General features: G+C 32.9%; 1 protein-coding gene across 6 annotated transcripts in view; it reads left to right on the top strand.

Annotated features, from left to right (window-relative positions):
* Positions 1-22,076, top strand: part of LOC125664659 (coiled-coil domain-containing protein 74B-like) — a 69,275-nt gene that overhangs the window by 5,349 nt on the left and 41,850 nt on the right. For all 6 annotated transcript variants that reach the window (XM_048897506.2, XM_048897505.2, XM_056154489.1 and 3 more), the window contains 2 exons: positions 670-1,082; positions 21,885-22,013. In XM_048897506.2, coding sequence (XP_048753463.2) covers positions 749-1,082; positions 21,885-22,013 — 463 coding nt within the window. In that variant the 5' untranslated portion in view covers positions 670-748. The remainder of the gene's footprint in view (positions 1-669; positions 1,083-21,884; positions 22,014-22,076) is intronic.

The following is a 22,076-nucleotide window of genomic DNA, read 5'->3' as shown; positions in this document are numbered from 1 at the left end:
TAATTTTATTCAATTGAATATTGCACTTTGAATGGGCATTATGACAATTTGTCTGCACACTATTACAAGAAAAAACCCAAAACATTTAATGATTATGATAACATTGAGTTTACATGTAATTTTAGTAAATTGTTGTTATGATATATCTCGATAATTTCCTAGAACTCATGTCAGTTGTTGTCTGTCAGCCATTAAGATGTAACAGTCATAGAATAGCCAGGAATGCTTTATTCAGTGTAATTAGTGTATGATGTCAACATTGTTGTGTATAGAGTAGCATCGTGATGTAAACATGATTGTTATTTTGGCATTGTGATAATTATCACACTAATGCTGCTGTCTTATAAACACTCCATATTTTAATAAAGTACTTTATTGCAAAATTCTGTGTAAATACATAAATATGTGTAAGTGAACATTGAGCATTTTACACTACAACTGAACTGTTGTAGTCAGAGTGAATGATATGATAAATGTCATTGTCTAGGTCAATGATCATTGTAATGCCAATTAACACTTGTAGACTCTCAGCAAGGAACCTTTATCATACCAATCCAAAAGTTGTAATTCATGGACAATGTACAATACAAAAGTTATAGTAGTATTATGTTATGGTACCCAGTATGTTGATGAAATTTAGCAGCTTTTGTGCTTCTTTTTTTTTTGTAGTGCACAGATTGAGAGCAGTATATATTTGTAAAAGCCAGGGTGGTTTCAAGGATCAGGATGAGTTAGAATTGATCACAGCATGATAAAACAGGGAGTTGTCCAAGAAAAGATAGCGGATCTCACGTCCATGAACCATTTACCTCCCCTTAGCACACTACCGCAGTGGTCACGAATCAACACTTTAGACAGGGGACGCTACCCAAAACCATTTGTCAGAGACAAAGTTCCCATTTATCCTGAAATGTCGAGGAAAGAAGATGGAGAAGAAAGTAAAGAGGTGGATCTGCAGGAGCTGGACCCAAAGCAGAGGATCCAACATTTGGAGAGAAACATGATGTTCCTAAAACAGCAGCACCAGGAGGTCTTGCAGTCACTACATGCTGAAATTGAGGGACTTAAGAAGGAAAACAAAGGTACATGCTAATTTTCTTGTGATTGCTAGTAACTGCGATTCAAAGCTACATATTTACATATGCCAAATGCACTTCCTTATATGACAGTACTCTTGAAATTGATATTCAGTTTCTTGTAACATGAAGTTGGTCACGTGATCAGTCTTTTCTTGCGTATGAACACACCCACTTCGCTTCAAAACTAAGTTCCTGTACTTTCACCTGGCTTCTAGCTTATGTAGTGCAGTGGAGGATTTAGAGCCCCCCCCCCCCCCCCCTTTTCGCCACAAATTTAAAAAAGTAGAAATAGTGTGAGTAAAATTCCAGACTGGCACCCAAAATGGCTGAGTATTTTGGCTAATACTTGACTTTCACGTGTGCGGCCCCCCCCCCCCCCCAGGATCTGCCACTGCATTGACATCATAACAGAAACAAATGCATCAGGATATTTATACAGAGTTTATTTTGTAAGCAGACAAGAATTTCATCAATTTATAAAACAGAAACATTAAACATACCATTTAGTTGTTTCATTTTAAACAGTTTTAAATACCATTTGCAACTATGCCTAAACTGCAACTTCTGCAACATGGCGAATTCATAAAATAACTTTGATATTGGAAACGAAAAAGTGGAGGCAGAGTTATAAGCCTATTTACTTTATGATGATGATGAGTTAACCTGTTGTTTCCTGGCAACTACCATCATGGCTATGACTTGGCATGAGCGAGGCTGGTTTTGAGACTCGAAAAATGATGTTCATGTCAGGGTACTGGTGCGAGTCTTCATTAAAATCCAACAACAGAAATCTCTCAAGTGAACTAAAACTCTGTCAGTTGGTTTTTATTTTTTTATTTTCTCTTAAAAACACTGAAGGTAAATAAAAGAAGCAACCTACCTGCACTTTGTCTAAATCTGTCCTACTGTCCCGGAGCGTCTCCTGCATGGCTACAACCGCGAGTCCTAACGATGAACATGCCGTTGTTTCCTTCCAAAAACCTGACTAAGGGCTTAACGTTGACTTGACCCATCATATCCTCCATCAATTCTCTCTGATCGAAATCTGTGTTCAACAATTGCGTTTTCAACTTAGTAGGCTAGGCCGACACCAGTTTCTCCATCGCTGATCTCAACCAAATCACATCACAGATGTAGTTTACTCCGCTCTTCTTATCCTCAATTCAGTTGAATTTACGGTCTAAATTACCTTTATTTTACACCTGTTTCGTCTTGTTTTAACCTTCTTAATTAAATATCTATATCTATCTATATCTATTATTCCTAATTATTTATTCGATAAAACTCTTAAAGGACACATATCGTGTTTTCAAAGTATACAAAATTATATGCATTTTGTCTTCCTTATGCTTATAGAAATTAATTGTAATAGTTCGTTCGCTGAAGTATTGCGATAATTAGCCACAATACGGACTTAAATCTAAGCCCCGATTTCAAAAAGCCTAGTTAATTAGATAGGTAGTCACGTGGTACAGTGACGTCATATGTGACCTTCGTCGATCAACTTGTTGTAAAAGTAGTGTTAGATATTTTTAAAAACTCGGGTTTTAGGGGCCTAATAAATTTACCATGGGTAACATTTATTTCGATGTTAACAAATTTCCCGAGTCTTACATCTTTTAGCCACCAGTGCATACAAATAGCGGCCCAAATGTAGCGAGGAAAGCGAGTATGAAATCTGCGAGTAAATAATGTTTACATGGGATCACTGTCTAAACACTATATGGTAATGTCATTTCTGTAAACAACTGTAGCGTTGTTGCTTTTTGAAAATAAACAGTGCAATTATTATTAAATTTATTTTGGAGAAGTTAGATCTAAATTATGATACGATTATGTATCATTGACAACTAGGCCTACTGTCACGGGTGCATTTCGAGAAGAAAAAAATAATAATAAAAATTATCAAACTTATGGTGAAAATCCCAATACTTTTAGATTATTTTATTCAAGCAATTTTATTAATCATTATTTTTTTTGTTATCTACACGTTGTTACTTAGGAAGTGGGAGCGCGGCGTGCTGTACGTTGTTGTAAACACGTACGTGTTCCTTAAAAAAAAAATGAAAGCATTATAATTCAATTCAAAGTTGGGAAATATCATATTTTATTATTTATAATTGAAAGTTCAATTATCTTTCATCTTCAAATTTCTTTTTTAAAACTACCAGTTGGTAGACACTGCTAGCGAAGTTCTGCCTATATGGTGTTACAAGGTGAAGGTCAGTTGGTGCGAGTGTGTACTGAATTTGAGAGCAGAACGGAAAGCATAAACCGTAACAGTGGGTAGCTTCGATAGAACCATTTTCTCGCAGTTTATCTGCGTCTTTGTCCAAGTGCTTGTTTAAAAAAGTAAAGGGACAAATTCTACTGGGTTTTTTATGGCAAAGTCGTTGTGTCGACAAAAAATATTCACGTCTTGTCCCTCATACCTTCCTTCGAAAATTGAAAAAAACACAGTCCAAAGCCTCTCTACTGATAGCAAGTACACCCTTAAACGGCACAAAACACCCTAATGCAGTGTTATTTACAAGCCGTTAATGTGATAATTGTTTGTTTGTCAATTAAATCTAATCTGTTAATGAAATGGCTAACAACTGTTTTCAAATCTTCTCGCTCGAGGTCGCATATGACGTCACAGATAATGGCGCGTAAAATATCGAAGAAAATATGCATATCGCAAGATTTGAATTTCATCGCTTTCAAACTCGAAAACTACGCAAACTGTTTCCTTTAAAACACATGTAAAGTAGTTTTAGGCATGAAATGAATTAATTTTGCTGAAAAAATTAAAAAGTTTAAAAACATGCGATGTGTCCTTTAACGAACTATATTTTGTGTTGTACGATCGTTATTTCAGTCATCTGCTACATAATCGTGGAAGCTCGGTAAGAACACAAATCAAAATAGAAAATATAGATTTAAGAAATAAAATATCATTTTTAGGTCACCTGAGTAAACTCAGGTGACCTATTGCAATTGGTTTTCGTCTGTCGTCGTGTGTTAACAATTGAACATTTTTAAAGTCTTCTTAATAACTATTAGTCCAATTCTTTTCAAATTTGGTATGAAGCATCATTGGGACAAGGGGGACATAAATTGTAAATTTCAGGACTCCAGCACCCCTGGGGCCCTAGGGATGGGGCAAAAACTGCCCAAAATTGACAAATTTTCAAAAATCATCTTCTCAAGAACCACACACATGTAAGAAAAACTAAATGCATAGTGATGTAGAGCAGGAAGGCCTCTGCCAAAATTGTAAATTTCATGATCCCTGGGGTAGGGGTTCTGACCCGAGGGCGTGGCCTAACTTGTTATATAGTGTTTATGTGTAAAACACTTAAATAACATTTTCTTTAGTGCTTTTGATACTAAATTGAAACTGAATCTATAGAGCAGGTAGTCTTTTACCAAAATTGTAAATTTGATTTTCCCCAGAGTAAGGGTGGGACCAAACTTAGTATATAGTATTGATGTGTAAGTTTGCTGATACTGTATAAAATCTAAATGCTTACTTAGAAATAGCAGAAAAGGATTTACAAAAATTGGTGAATTTCACAACCCAGGGTTATGACTTTAGGATGAGTCCAAATTAGTCATATCATTTTATGTTTTAATGTTAATACACCTATTATTTAAAGCCTTTCATCAGTGTATGCACTTTTGAGGGCAGTGAAGTTCTAAGAACACATCTTGTTTTATACTGTTGCTGAACATTAAAATTTAGCTTAGATATTCAGAACAGGATATTTTTTCTAGATTTCATAGCCCATGGAAGTAGTGATACTTTTTCACTAGTATTCAGGTGACCGATAAGGCCTGTGGGCCTCTTGTTGAGTGTTATTGACTATAACGCCATAACATTTGATCACGTGACCAACTTCATGTCTTAACCCAATAACACTCAAAAATGATATCTTATTTCTTAATTAAAATTCACATCAGAGTTGGAAGAAATTCTTATCTTTCCTATTATTTTCATGAGGTTGGCATTGTCAGTAGATACAGTGGAGCTAGATAATATTTTAGCAATCAAATGATTTTGAACTGATGTATACAGTACAGCCAACGTGGATCTCTTATTTACCACGTCCCCGCGACGGATTGTTAATCCTTTCCCATTACACCGTCTCGGTTTTTCATAGTGGGGCTTCGCGGGACCATGTTTATACTGCGGCGGGGTAAACTACCTGTAATTTTACAGTTGATAACAGGTCTGCAATACTGTATTTTGTCTCCAATGACAGTTACTTCCAATGGATATAATCAATTGAAAAGTACAATTTAAATCTTATACATGTATGTTTGTAAATTAAAATTTTCGCCATATTTCAGAACTAATATATACATGTACATGCATTATCCGTATAATCGACAATGTAAAACATAATTTACTTCAGAGATTTAGGTTTCGTATTGTCAGTGATGATCACGGGTTGCATGTGCTGGAATTTAATGATCGACAAACAGAAGTTTCAAAAGTTAATCTCTATTTATAAACATCTTTTTAATAGAAATTGATTTGAAACTAGATTTTAGAAAATATTAGATAACATGTCGAAGAGATCTATACCTTGAAAGTTTTGTCTTTCCTGTCAGATCATGGCTTACAGTGTAGTTTTCTAGTCACCTGAGATCAAACATACAAATTGCATGTGTATGGACAAGTATCTTTCTTCTGCATACGTTTCATTTAATTGAATTCCAAAATTTAAAAAAATGAAAGAAATAATTGCATCGATTTTAAGAAAAATCAGTCTCTCATATTACAGTATTTGATGAGTGTGTTAATGATTGAAATAAATCTAAAACCCAATTTTGAAACTTAGATATTTCCTTGCTGATCACTGCGAAAAGTCATGTGATAAGATAAAAACAAAAAATACTTCTATTTGTAAAATAATACTTGGGCATTGAAATGCATGTATGATAATGTTTTATTCGTTGGAAAGCGAATCCATGGCGAATACATTAAACTGGGACTAAAATTGATGGGGCATAATATGTGTCTTTGATTGATACATATATTTCTTTTTATTGAGTATTGAAATTTTAAAATAAGATCTCGGTCTTTAATAATACATGTATTTGATGAATTGAGAAAGTCGTTTGTAAAATGAAACGTAAATTTAAATTCTACTTGAATCTTCTCATTTTTGTTTAGCACATGCAATTCATGTTGCATATTGGATTATTTGTTGGAAGATGTAAGTTTTAGTGATAAATTTATTGTTAGAATTTTCGTAGTCATCTTGTTATGTTGTAAATAGTGTCGATCTATGGTTGCATAATACTTCCTGTCTACCTGAGGATCTGAGTTTTGAAATACTCGTGCACAGGTTTTACGAGGAAAAGTCCCTTTGAAGCAGTATGGCTTCTCTGCAAACAGGTAAAGAGTTAATTATCAAAATGTAGAAGCTACCATAGCTATATTCTATACTGACAACCAAGTGGATGGTGTAGGTTGATGTTTATATATAGCAATCACTTACTGCTTGTTTTGACAATAATCTGGAGTGTAAGGCAATCTGATTAAAACCAGATCCTGAGATCTGCTCACTTACATCGCTACACTAGTGTAGGATCTGGTTTTAATCAGATTGGAGTGTAAGGAAGCCAAACATAATTCTGTCATCAGATTTTGTTTTGACAATCAGTGATATATACAATGTAGTATTGTAAACCAAATGATCACAAAGCTTATTTTTATTCGATATTAAGTCAGTCTTCTTTTTATTTTTTTTTTTAAATCTAATTCATATTTTACAAAGGAATAAAAATTTGATAATAAGTATTGTATTATTAGTATTAAAATTTAAAGTTTGAAATTTAAATAAATTCTCATAGAAAATATATCATTTTACACATAGATTTTCTTAAACATTTTTTTTAAAGAGATATAGCGCACTTGGTATGCGATTTCACCTACATAAATACTTTTTTCTTGAATATAATTTTTTAATTTTAATTTTTTACAAATATTCTGCTATACAATGTCAGTTTATACTTAATTGTGTTTACCCAAATTACTCAATAAAGATATCTATATGTTGATAGTATCTTAATTTGATAAGCATCACTGTGATTATATATAGCGTATATACGGTAGTAGATGTAACGTATTGGGCCTAAAAAATTGCAAACTGTTGCAAAAGGCCACCCTAAACCAGAAATAAAACACTGAAATTGTTTTACTTGAGTATGACTGTACACAAGTCCATTTGAAGAAATTTGGTTTAAGGTGGCACTCTTGTTGAAAATGACTAAAATATGAAAAAATCGTTCTCAAAAACTTTACCTTGAGATTTAGCAGCCTGTCAAATGTGAAACCTTTAAACTTACATATGCCTGGGTGGCCTAGTGGTTTAGGTGCTCGGTAATCTTGCACTTAAAACATACATTCTGAGTTCAAGTCTAATATTTTCCCAATTTTTTTTTTTTTTTTTTTGCTTTTAATATTTTTGGGGGTCGTTTTCTTGGGGAGGGGGGGTTAAAATGTGATACATATTTTTTAACAAATATTAGTCATTTTCATCATAACCTCCAATATTTGGAAGTTACAACTTAAAGAAAAGGAATTTATTCCGAGACCACAGAAGTTCCGTTTGTTTACACAACCTGTTCCCGTGTGCACAGGATTTTCAAACGATAATGTGACTGCATGTCGAAATGCTAAACAAATACTACAAGAAAAGGGGCACATATGCACAGCATGTAATAAGTAAAAATAGGTCAAGGGGAAAAAATAACTGTTATACAGTTCGAATTCTCTAAAGTAGATATAAAAGTTCATGTAGCAACTAGCTGTCATATGATATTTAGGCAAAGCTAAACACTCGAATTATCAACCAAATTAAGGCAAATGAACTGATGAAATCTATAAAGGTGCTGCAGTCATGTCAGAAAAAGACCTTGAGCTAAGTAATGCCATATGCAGTCTTCACGAAAACATTTAAAACTTGCTGGCCAGTCGGACCAGTGAACTGTCTGAATTTACTGGCCCACAGTGAAATTGACTGGCCCCCTAAATTTTCATAGGTTTATCACATACATTATGGAATGCATTGTAAAATTGTACAATTAATTTACTGAAACTATGGTTATTACTCGTATTCATATCCACCCTAAGACATCCTTTCTGTCGATTCCAGAAAAACAACACCGTACACGGTATTTTGTCTCTCTTAATTCACCTGCAAACAACAAGACTACAACTTCACGTATTTTTCACAAACATGAAAACAGCCCGAGTGCACCTTAGGAAGTAGCCTTCTCTACCAACATCAAAGTAACCTTCTGTGCAGTAATAAGATCTGGTTTTAATGTTCCAAATTTATTCTGCCTCCTCCTGAGAGGGTGAAATACTGAAACATAACAACAAAGGTACATAAGTAAGAATTCACATAGAAAATAACTGACTATATGACAATTACGAACCATTTCCAATCCTAGTGACCAATCCGAATTTTATACAATGCCAAAATTGGAAAATAAACGAAAATGGAAGTTCTACACAGAAGCGATTCATAATTTTAAACTTTACAAACTTATCTACCAAAAAATCAATGTACACACACACAAATATGCGAGACGATAAGTAACAGTAATATTAATCAAAGATTTGATACACAAAATACATTGGACTGGTCCATGTTTTATACCTAGCCTGAGCCAATGATCAACATGTGTATTGAGTAATAAGTATAAATGCACAAAATCTCACTCAAAAACTGCATGAAAGCATCAATATACATCACGAACAATGTGATTAACATTATGCACTTGATAAACACTTACTCTTTGGCTCTTGATAGCTCGAAAAACTAAAAAACTTCACACAGCGTGTTTGTTTGCGGGAAAAGCAGTGATTCCAAATAAAAAACTAACAACTGCAAAACGAGCAAATAAGAATATTCCGGAATTACAATTCCATCACACCTTCTCTACTAACATCAAATGTAAACAATTGATTAATTCTATAAACTATAGAAATTGCATAAAATCAGAGATAACTGCACTTGACGAAGTTCATTTTAATTGGACAATGCAATAAAGCAGCAATTACCGGTGTGCTGTGCGATACAGAACGTGGCCATTTTTGTTGTTTCAACAAGTTGTGCGTTTAATATTCATGTGATCAATGTACAAGTTATCTTGACAATGACAAGTATAGTTATCGTTCTTTACGAAATAAACAAACCACGATGTCCAAACACTTTCTTTATGTGCTATTTTTTAAATTTATTTTTATTTTGATAGTAAATTTAAGCAAATAAGACGTTTAGAATATTTAATGTGACTTACAAAAAGTCTAAAAGCCCATCAGACTTCCTGATTTTTAATTTTCACTGACCCGACCGTAAAATTCACTGGCCTCGGTCTTCGGACCACTGAGTTTTCGTGAAGACTGCATATGTAAAAGGGTTATTGTGTGATATGAATGCGCCTATAGTATGAAAATATTGTACTGTTCATCATTCCACATAGGAACATGGTTTATTGATTAAAGAACAACTCATATAAATGTCAGTAATGCTAAATTGCGCCAGCAGTCTATTATTAGAAACCGGTGTTTTCCTTTTAGATTTCTGAGTAGGCCGTTTCATCAGCAAAAGCGCTATACCTCTTTATATCAAAATGAATATTTTTTTTATTTTCTTATAAACGGGGACCTTTTGTCCCGTGACATTTTGTCCGAATTTCACAAAATTTTTAATTTTGTCCGTGACTTTTTTGCCTGAGAAGTCAGCATCGTATTTTCACCATAGGTGTTATTTAGCTGGAGTTCCCAAGGTGGAGATGGTTGCTAATCTATATACACAAGTAGTGTCAGTTACTGAAATACACAGGTCGAGGGGGACCTCTAAGGAGAAGGTACACTAAGGGTCAATTTTGGCCTATTTTCAGAAGCTGGTAATTTTATGCTCTAAAACTATATAGGGTGTGTACTTTCTATATATAGTAATTATATCCATGTATCACATATATTTTTTGTGATATGAAATAGCAAAGTTGGTATGTTTTGTGAGTGAAAGATTTAACGTTGCATCTTGGATCTGTGTCTGATGACGTTTTCTCAATTCTTATACAAAAAAAAAATAGTTCAATATACCTTGTTAATTAAAATGTTTTGGATATTTTTTAAAAAGTTATTGACACACACGCACACAAAATTCTTTTCAATAACATTATACACTTATAACATTCAAACACTTTTTACAATTAAGGTGTATTTGAATTGTGATATGAAGTAGAAAAGTTGGCAAGTTTTGCGAGTGCAAGATTTAACGTTGCGTCTTCTATCTGTGTCTGATGATGTTTTCTCAATTCTTATACAGAAAAATAGTATAATACACCTTGTTAATTAAAATTGTTTGGATAATTTTTTAAGAATTTGTTGATACACACACACACACACAAATTCTTTTCAATAACATTATAGAAATATCATAATCAACAACTATTTAAAAATAACGTGTATTTAAATCAATCATGACCATAGCCATCGAAATCCTTGTTTGAAAAGTTAGACTAAGGATGGTTAAATGTGAAGTAATTACGTGTATTCTATTGTACAAAACTTTTAATGGTATGAGCTCTGAATATCTACGAGATTTTTTTTTTCAAACTCATGATTCCTATTCTATGCGTCCCGAATTAAATTACCGTATAATCTTTGTTTATCAAAACATCGAACCATTTAGTTTCAAAAACGCTCTTCAATACTCAGGCGTAGATGTATCTAATGAAATACATTAGATATAAAATTATCGCCGTCTCTTACTCAGTCTGATTAAAATCAAACCTCTCACTTCGCTCGATATACGGACAGTCGCTCCCACGCATTGAGCGATGTGAGAGGTTTGATTTTAATCAGACTGTCTCTTACTGTTTTTAGAAGAAATATGGAAACATTTTTAATTAGCTGTCGTTATTTTCAAATACATGTTCTATGTACATGCGTATGTATTTGAAAATATATGGATGCATTTTCGTTACACCCCCCCCCCCCCCCCCATCTTTTATTCCCTTGTGCATTACATGAACCTATTCTATACTATGAATATGCCCTCCATACTTGTCTTAAATACAACTTTGTAATACACTGTATATAATCACGGAATCTATCTTTATATGCTTATCTTTGGTTGTACGTATCGCTATGTGTATGTTGTTTGTATTTCAGAAGGCCCCGGGGAAGAATAATTCCTTGTATTATAGGGCTATCTTCTCTTCATACAGCATTATTATCAGTGGCGGATTTAAGGGGGGAGGGGGGGCGCAGCCGGCACCCCCCCCCCCTAAACTTTTCAAACTTAAGGTAAATCGTGTTATCTTGTTTAGGAAAATGTACTAAACAATGTAAGAAGCAATAATTTCTTCCACTCCCAGAGAAATAAATGACAAAATCTATTGATTTCTTGAATTACTTTATTGGGAGAACTTAATTTTTTCCAAAAACCCTTAAAATTTGCGTCATTTTGTTGATTTCACCTCATAAAAAATGATAAAAAATAGTACAAAAGACTAAATAGGAGATATATTTCAAGCCCTGTAAAATCCAGGAGCTTCTGGGGGCTTCGCCCCCATCAGGACTTCGTCCCCAGACTCCCTGTCTCATAAAGTGGCGCCCCCCGTAACCACAATTCCTGGATCCGCCCCTGATTATTATTATTACTAATATATTTTATCATTGTTCACATTTTCATCAACGAAGTGTAAATAGAAAAGGTGCTTACAAGTTTTTATGGTCTTTATAGTAAAAAATATAACTGAAACATTTTAAATATTAGAACATTGAAAACGTTGTTTTTTTAATCGCAAATAGCTACAGTGTATATAGGTCCATATATAGCTCTTTAAATAAGAAATTTTAGAAAGAATGGAAACTATATTCATCTCCAAAACACAATATAGTACGTTCTGGTAAATCCGACAAAACTCATTTCCGTTTTAATAATTTGTTCCTACAATGAAAGGCAAGTAATAAGAAAATTTTGACGGACATATTTTGAAAGAGAAGATTTATCGAGCCTAAAATATAGTTTTGTTATGGTTGATAACGCTGAAATTCACCATGCTCAGCGAAATAAAAGGCAAGCTAAAACTCGGGGAATTCCGGACAAGCATCGCGTAAATCCGAACACCAGTGGTATGACATGTAAAAAAAATTCTCCCTTAGCTTAAAAGCTTTAAGATGAAGGTTGTGGATGGTTAAAACCCTTTTTTCTCTTAATCATTTATGAATTATTATTTCTAATTTCCTATGTGATGGGTTAACCGGACCTGTCATCCTCTTGTATAACATCAGTTATGCAATTATCATTGAAATTGGACTAAACTTTACTAAGTTGTTATCATTATAGTTGTTTTTCCTGAAATTGATTTATTCCTTTACCCTTTCTACGGGTTAGGTTTTCTTTTAAATTGACTTTTCTATAAATCAAGAGCTAAGACGAAATTGATTTCTGTCTATGTTTTGACAGTTTCTATTTTAATATATGTCTTATAAGTCATTCATCTACATGTACGACACATAAACCCATATTATAATTTTGATACAAAACCAAAACCTGTTTTTAACAATAGCAATCCCCCACCCCTGTAAATTGTGTTGTTATAAACAATGGATGATTTGGGAATTTTTAATGGGCATTGATTTTGCATTGCAAATCTTTTTTAATGCCATCGTCACAGAATCTGGTATTCATGGAAATGAATGAAATTATTTGCAACAAAGTAATTAGAAAAGTGCACTTATGTACTTATGGAGAAAGTACTGACACAAGCCAAAAGGCCATCCATATTCAGTTGTTTTTTCCCCCACTAAAGTTGGATTAATCGAGAAATAAAGAAATGAAATGAAAGGGCATATTAATGATTGGGTATGCATTCTTTTCCCAACATTTTCTCGACACTGATTTTTATCAGCTACCCACATACATATGTACTAACGATTTCTAAATTGTTTTGTGTGTCAACTAAAGCTGCAAGGTACCAGAAAGATGATGTTACTTAGGTCATAATCTACTTACACCAGTACACCACCCTTTCATTTCATTTCTGTTTAATCATTTGAATTTAATTATTACAAAGGGGAAAATATGAAGAAAAATGTGTTACTATGGAAACATCAACCATAATCATTGAAAACAATTTAATGTACATGTACTTCAGTACCGTATATACTCGCCTATAAGTCGGTCCGCCTATAAGTCGGTTGTATTTTTAAGGTTATTTTGTAGGAATTTGCCATTGGCCCGCTTATAAGTCGGTACAAATTTTTGTCGGAATCGGTTGACAATTTCAAGTCAATGCTCTAGTGTTTTTACCTATGTTTCAAAAAATATTTTGAGAAATTAATAATTATGAGGTGCTCAATATCCAAGCCTTATCTGTTTGGGGTTTAAATGCAACCCTTGATCTATGATGGGCAATGATTTACCTAAGCAATTATGGTCTCCTAATTACCAGTACCTGACACCGTGTTTACTTAGTGGCACGCGCCTCGCGAAAACTGTTATTGTGGGATTCAGGTAAAATTCATTGTATCAACAATAGCTTTTTTAAGAGTCAAGAATGATGATCTAAATTATCTGTTAACAATATTCAATCTTTTATGAAATATATTTCAGCCGGTATGCATATGAATATTTCAATATTAAATCAGGTTCGTAATTCAATTTTACCGATAAACGATAGATTAGTTGAATTGAAAGTATTAGTTACGGCCCTGCCATTAGTTACCGGTACATGTGTATGTAAATAATTTTTAACTAGATAAAAATATGTAAATACTTGTACTTTATGCATAATTTTAAAATACATAAACAATACAATATGTCTAGATATTTGGGAACAATAATCATTTGTGTGGTAGTCGGAGTTGTTTTAAAAAAAACCAATATACATTACGCCGCCCAGAAAAATACCAATCTTCTTAGGACGCGCCTATAAGTCGGACATAGAGTTTTGGACTAAAAATTGACTCCCAAAAATCCGACTTATAGGCGAGTATATACGGTAGATTTATTCTACAATATCATAACTTCATCTTTGTATTCATAGGCTGGTTAAAATATACTAATTAAGAAGGAATTCAATTTGTAGTTTAGTTGCTATAGAAACCTACTTCCATGGAAACATTATGTTGGCGATTTAGATTTCTTTTCATTTACATTTTAAACTACAAGTATTGTACCTACTTATACTCAGTTGAGTCAATTTTGACCAGAGATAGCTAGTCCAAAAGTCCTGTTATGAAAATGTTGGTAATCTGACTGTTTTGTCTCCATGGAAACATTAAATAGGAACTGTAGCAGCTAGATGTAACTGTTATGAAACAGCTGCTACAGTTCCTATTTAATGTTTCCATGGAGACAAAACAGTCAGATTACCAACATTTCATTACTAATACTATAATTCAAATGATTAAACAGAGTCATATAATGCTTTTACAGGAAATACCTAGAGATAAATAGATATAAATCTTGTGAAAAGTAAAAATTCTATTCAATACAAAGTAATTCAAACACATTAAAAAAAATTTCATTTTCATTTTAAATGTAATGATCTTCTACCAATGCCTTTTGACTTGAAGATTTTTTTAAATGTTTGCTACACCAACTAATCCAACTTATGACTAATCCATGGAAATTATGAAATTTGTACTTTATAACAATTGTTAAGATTATGACAGAACACTTTCACTTAATAATAGTCACACACGTTTCTGCTTCCTGACACAAATCAGTTTTATAGTCAGCACTTTTCTTCAAAACTAAGGAACCATATACATGTATCTTATAATGGTTGCTATGGTAACAAAAGAATTAATCATTTATATGGCTAATTTAAGTAGACTTTTACATCAATTTATATGTTCAAATATAATATGACAATGAGTTAACACTATCACATGGTAATAAGCAGACCTGTAATGCTTTCTGATACAAATTAGCATACTAGATTACTTATTAAAACCTTGTTATAAAATACTGAAATATGGTTGCTATGGCAACTGAAATATTTCATAACATGAGAATTCATGATATTTATCATTGTTTATGTCAAATTTAATAGATTAAGGATATTATATTGATAAATTATTAAAATTTGACTCATATATTCATATTATGAGATTTTTCATATTACCATGGCAACCAATTTTTCAAGCTATATCATTTTATTTAGCAAAATAAGACATTGGTCGTTTTTTTTTTTTATATTTTACACATAATGGGATGAATTAAATCATATATAACTTTAATTGATGTGTGTTGTTGTGTTTTCTTGTAAATGATGTCATAAAATGGCTTTAAAATGATTTTTTTCAAAAATAGTCAAAATGCTAAAATATTGATTTTTCAACCTCAGGAACAAGAGGTAATCCAATATTGATTTATTGATGTTTTATTAAGAATTCATTATGCTGAACCTAATCTTTAAGCAAGCAATAGAGAAATTTGTACATCAGTAAAATTAATTTGTTTATGTTTAATCAAAAACAGGCCAAAATCGAGCATTTTTAAGCATCTTGGGAGCTGTTTTCACAGTGTTCTTGTTACCATGGCAACGGTACCTCAATTTCGAATTTTGGTACCAAATTCTATGAGAGGGTATCAAATGATCACTATATGCCAAATTTCAGCAAAATCGGTGAGGGTATACGTACTTTTCCACCCCTATAATAAAAATGTTGATGCTTACAGAGAATGGCTCTTAATACCTATGTGGATGAATAGCGTGTACAATGAATATATAGTGTGTCCATTTTTTTGGGGAAAATACATTTCAGCTGACTTTTTAGCACTCTCAGCCGAAAATGTAAATAATGCCTAAAGTACAGTGCATTGTGACGTAAAAAACCAACTTGACAGCGATTCAAATCACAATCTAGCCAGATATGACGTCATTTTTACAATTTTACAGTGATTTAGATGCCATCTTGCGACTTAATATTATGCCCAGTTTCTATTAGTTTTGGTACAATAACACCCCTTGTTAGTAAAACTTAATAAGATAAGATAAAATTGATTTGAATACAAAATAATGATTGCATTTAAATAGTACGTGTAAATATAAATCATATGGAAAAAGCAATCTTTAATTTTATACGTATTAAAGAAAGTATCAATTTTATTAGGCCTATGTAGAATATTAGTATCATACATGTATGTATATGCTGTATTACGATTTTGAATATTTTAAGATGTCTACAAGTATGAAAGATAGGGATTGATTTTGTTGATTTTATTACAGTGCGATATCTGTATGCCTTTTCCTAGTATATATCCCCTTTCGCAACGTAAAGGCCACATGTAAACGTTCTCGTGGAGCATGTAAACATTAATATGGGAATACACCAAAACAATGCTGTTCATATTAATTTATCAAACTTAATTTTAAGATTATCAATTGAAATATGATCGATTTCTATTGGTTCCAATTCAATCCTTTACCCGGTTCGTCCAAGCCTGTCCAGGACCACATTCGATTGAACTGCCATTTCACACACTGTATATGTCATTGAGACTGTTCACCCACTTAGTTACTTATCTAGAAGACCTTTTTCGTGCTTATTGATATAAATATAACTTTTGTTGGTCGAGAATTATTATCCTTGTCGTATTACAAACAATTTCAAATGAGTGTAGTTCATGTAACAAGTGATAATTTTACAGTGAACGTTGTCACTCTCGTTGTAGATAAAAACATGTACGAATGAAATTGAAAATCCGAATAACATGTATAATTATTATACTTTCATGTAAAATACTCGAATCTGATTGGTCGAGAAGCATTTGAAAAAACATATTGTTACCCTCTGAGAACAGAAAGCACGCGCTCCAGGGTGATAGTATCTAGCAACGGGTAACATTACTTGACAACGGGTGATATTACAAAATATTATCACATGTGTCAAATTTATGCGCGTACGGTTTGCCGTAGATTGTTAGATGACGTCATTTGAGCGTTTGTAATAAACACGAATACCCGCATCGATATACCAAATATTGCATGACAGTGATTGATCAAATGTAAACAGACGTAAGTCTCTCTGCTTTGTTGTTTATATAAGGCCAATTCAACTTAATTGATAGATTATCATCCCCGCCCGCCCCTCAAAAATTGGCCCGGCCCGAATTTTTTTATTTTGCGAAACTTGCGATTTCCGGAATATTTTCATGTCTGACTCCAGTATTTACACTTCTTGTTTACATTTCCGGTATAGGAACGTGAAAACTCACGTGAAGAAAGTAGATTTATATGGTTTTCTTAATTTATTGTTCTTACAGACGTAAATCTTGAAGAAGTTAGGTGTATTTCTGTTATATCCTTAAATTAAAGCTTAACCTGGAATTAGTGTATGAAAATAGCATAGATTGATATCCATCTGCCATTAAATGATGCGGATCTGTTGGGGGGAAAAAACTCGTTTGTCTTTAATATTTTTCTCAGAAAATAAAAATTAAAAAATAAAATCCTCCCACCCGCCCCATAATTTTTGTTGACCCTGGATGATAATCTACTAATTAAGTTGAATTGGCCTAACATTCAATATAATAAAACAAATATTGCATGTAGTTGAGGATAACATTGAAAATTTTCACCCCTCGAGAAACCATTGTCAACCTCGGCTACACCGTAGTTGAGGGTAACATTGAAAATTTTCACCCCGAGAAAACCATTGTCAACCGAGGCGTAGCCGAGGTTGACAATGGTTTCTCGAGGGGTGAAAATTTCAATGTTACCCTCAACTACATGCAATATTTGTTTTATTATACTGAATGTTATGTAAACTGGAAAGCAGAAAAACTTACGTCTGTTGACATTTGATCAATCACTGTCATGCGATATTTCGTATTTCGATGTGGGTACTCGCGTTTATTACAAACGCTCAAACGACGTCTTCTAGCAATCTACGGCGAACCGTACGCGCATAAATTTGACGCATGTGATAATTTTTTATAATATCACCCGTTGTCAAGTACTGTTACCCGTTGCTAGATACTATCACCCTGGGGCGCGTGTTTTCTGTTCTCAGAGGGTAACAATATGTTTTTTCAAATGCTTCTCAACCAATCAGGTTCGAGTATTTTACATGAAAGTATAATAATACAAATTAATAAAAATGTTATTATATTTCTTTATATCTTATCTGTGCTACACAAAAAGGTAACACACGCCTTAATTTATGATTTGTCGTACATATATGTAATCTTAGTATCAACTGTGTGTGATGCGTAATTTTTTCCGGAAATGTCAGATTTTCTAATTTCACTATGTGCACAGGGAAGGTGATTGAAGAAAGACTCTTTTTATTATTAATCGAAGTATTTCGTTCAACATACGCAAATATCATCCATCGCCTTGAATGTGCTCATATCAAAATATTGAAAAATATAAGTAAAATTTTAAAGTTTTGGCCAAGAAATACATGTAGTGATCCAGGTAAATTCGGGAGCGTATTATTCTACTATGTGACGTTTTGGCGCCATTTTGTTTGTATATTTGAAGAGAGGGTGTTGCCCCCAAATTACTTCGATAGGTAAAAGTGTGTCATCTTCTACTTTATTTTTCTTGATTTTACTAGGCCAAATTTATATGCTAAGCGTACCTTCACCTTAGACAACATCGGGATTTTGTAGCATTAGATAATCAAAATGAATATTGAGATAGCAACCCAATTCAAATACACAAAGAAATTACTAAATGTCGATTTTAATTTCATTCAAAATCATACTTTTATTGACTTTTTTAAATAAGTTATATTGGAATCGACCAAATATTCAGGACTGAAATATGTCTAATCAAATTCTGCGACATATGTAGTTACATGACATTGTACTATTTGTACGCAAATATTCAAAATGTCTTTTCCCCCTGACTATTGACTGGATATTCGGTTTTCAAATGTCATGTAAAATGCAGGATCGACACATCAAATGATTGTTTTGGAAGGTCCACTCCGACTGCCTGTGAGCTACATTAGGATAATAGTACTGTGTGGATACATTTATATTATTTGTAGTTCAGAAAGATATTAAGGTGTTGTACTGTAATTGTATATGTGGGTAGGTGGGGATATGTGTATAGGAGGATGTGTGCCCCCACGGCCAAACAGGGTTCTGGATCTGTCAATGCTCTCTCTCTCTCAATAAGAATGATGTTTTGTGTTAACCTTGCAAGAGAATATATACTTTGTTTAATTTAATTGATATAAATGTAGTCATACATTACACAAAATTCACAATGTAATTCGTTGTGCCTTTTTAAAACTACCCAATCCTTGATGACTTTAAAATAATCATCTTCCTTACAATCAGTAATCTTAATAGATGAATTAACAATACATTGAATAAATGAAACAAAAACACAAAAAAAAAGTGATGATTAAATCCATAACGAAATACTTGATTTTAAAAACAGAAAAAACTCGTAAGCCGAATTTTCAAGCATTTAACAATAAAATCAGGGGAGATAACTCGCATTTGTTTATGGTACAAAATCAATCAATTTTTTTTAACAAATGTTACCGCGACAGGGACAGGTAGCTGATAGTCATCCCGCGATGAGAACGCGGTTCATCTGAGTTACATCTAGATTACCGTGTTAGATTTTTCCCATCGCGGGAACGCGGTAGACAAGAGATCTGTGTTGCCTGTACTGTACTTTAAAAAAAAAACACCCGACCTATTCAATATCTCCTGAACTTTTTAGCTAGGGCTTTCATATTTTGTGTAAATATTCTTTATGGCAAAACTTTTATTATTTTGAGAAGTTTGACCTTTTGACCTTGACCTTAGAGTTGGACTTACTTTTGAAATCTCTGACCCTTATATTTTGTATATAGATTTGTTAAGGCAAGACCTTTTATTTCTTACTGTGACCTTGAAATTTGACTTACTTTTAAGAAAGCATAACCTATTAAATATCTTCAGAACTAGGTAGGGCTTTCATATTTTGTATATAGATTTTTTATGACAAGACCTTGTGATACAATCATATTCGATCTTGTGACCTTGACATGCTTTCTTTAAAACCTGACCTAATCAATATCTCCTGAACTATTTATTTTGTATATAAATTCTCTATGGCAAGCCTTGATATACTTCGATGTTTGATCTTGTGACTTTGACCTGGAAGTAATTGACTTACTTTTGATAAAAATCTTACATGTACCTATTCAATATCCTGAATTATTTAAGATAGAGCTTTCGTATTTTATATATATAGGTTTCTTATGGCAAGGTCTTTCATATCATTCCATGATGATTGATTTATGACCTTGTGACCTTGGTTTTATCCAGAACAGCAAGATCATGTTAGTCATATTGGTGTTAATTAAAGGGACTGGTTCACGATTTTTGATAAAAATATTTTTCATTTTTGATGTTAAACATTAAAAATATAACTCATTTAATGTTGACAGCCAAAATTTTGACCTTCTGAATGCAAGAATGAAAGCAATATATTAGCCTTAAATCTGTGTTATGTAAACAAAGACTCGAATCTTTATATGTAAACAAACAAGTGAAATATTGATTTTGTAATATAATGCATTTTAATTTTGCATAGTCACAAATTTTAACTTTTAAATGACACATTTTACCCCAAAAAATGATTGAAATGTGAAAGATATAATAAACTTAGATCGATATCCATTTCTTTTGAAAATTTTGTAAACAATAGCATACCGCAATCTTTGTTTACAAAACAAATAATAAACTCTCTATAATGAGCTTCTGTGATAATATGTAACCTTAATTTTCAGGTGAAATCTTCCAAACACATTAGACAGTAGATTTTGATCATTAAAAGTGAAAAACAAAATTTTGGGGGAAATCGTGAATCAGTCCCTTTAATGCATCTCTGTGTATGTGAATTCATTTTCAATTATGTTGTGATCCTTTGGAGCTAGCTTGGGGCCACAATATGGTGTCAAAATTTGTCATGGGAATAAAGATTGGTGAAAAAAGTCTTTTAAAAATCACAGTTGCTGAACAATGGCAGGGCCAATGTGACTCAGGTGAGCAATGTGGCCCATGGGCCCCTTGATAGTTCTTTACTCCAACTTGAATTACCTGACATACTGGTATTTTGATTTGGTTAGATAACTAGGTGCTGTTGATCGATCATCAGAGCTTTTGAAAAAATAAAAAATCTTGCACTAGCAATTCGTATATTTTCAGTGTACTGTGGAATCATTAGAATCCGTGGTGGCTCAATTTTCGTGGAATTCGTGGTTACCCCTCACCCACGAATTTACATCCTCAACGAATATATAAAGACAACTATTATACAAGAATCTTACAAATATATAAATCCACGAAATTACATCCCCACAAACCCGTAAAAATTCAGCAATCCACGAAAATTGGCCCCTACAAATTTAAATGATTCTACAGTAATTGTTATATAAGACTGTCTCCAATCCTAGTTAAGATCACTTTGTAATTATTAATCAAGGTTAAGTTGGGTGCATACATATTTCTCAAATTATCTATATTAAGATCAGGCCTGGATTTCTCAAAATAAACTGAAGTCGAAACTTGGATTTTACTCAAACTTTGACTGCAGCTCAAATAGAAGAAAACTCAAACTTAAGTTTGAGATTTTTTCGAGAAATCCAAGCCAGGTAAATCTGAGAATTTTTAGAATAGTATGAAAATAATATTATCCAAATTACCATAATAATCAACTTACAAGTACTTACAAGTACAAAGATGATAATTAATAATCATAAAAATACAGTTTATTAGTATCTTATAGATAAATGTAACATGCTTTAAAACATTACAGATCTTCAATTCAAAATCATAATGAGCCAGAAAGGTCAACAACAGCAGCAGGCAGAGAAAAGGAGTGCCAGCAGTCGGCACAGTGCAAAAGACACACACCATGAACTGACATCACGAGGATATGACAAAGGTAGAAACTAATTTGTGGAAAAATAACTAAATCTAGAATGTTTATTTTATTTGTTTTCATATC

Source organism: Ostrea edulis, chromosome 1 (assembly GCF_947568905.1).
Source record: "Ostrea edulis chromosome 1, xbOstEdul1.1, whole genome shotgun sequence".
In the NCBI taxonomy this organism is placed as follows: domain Eukaryota; kingdom Metazoa; phylum Mollusca; class Bivalvia; order Ostreida; family Ostreidae; genus Ostrea; species Ostrea edulis.
This window is presented reverse-complemented; position numbering and strand designations above follow the sequence as displayed.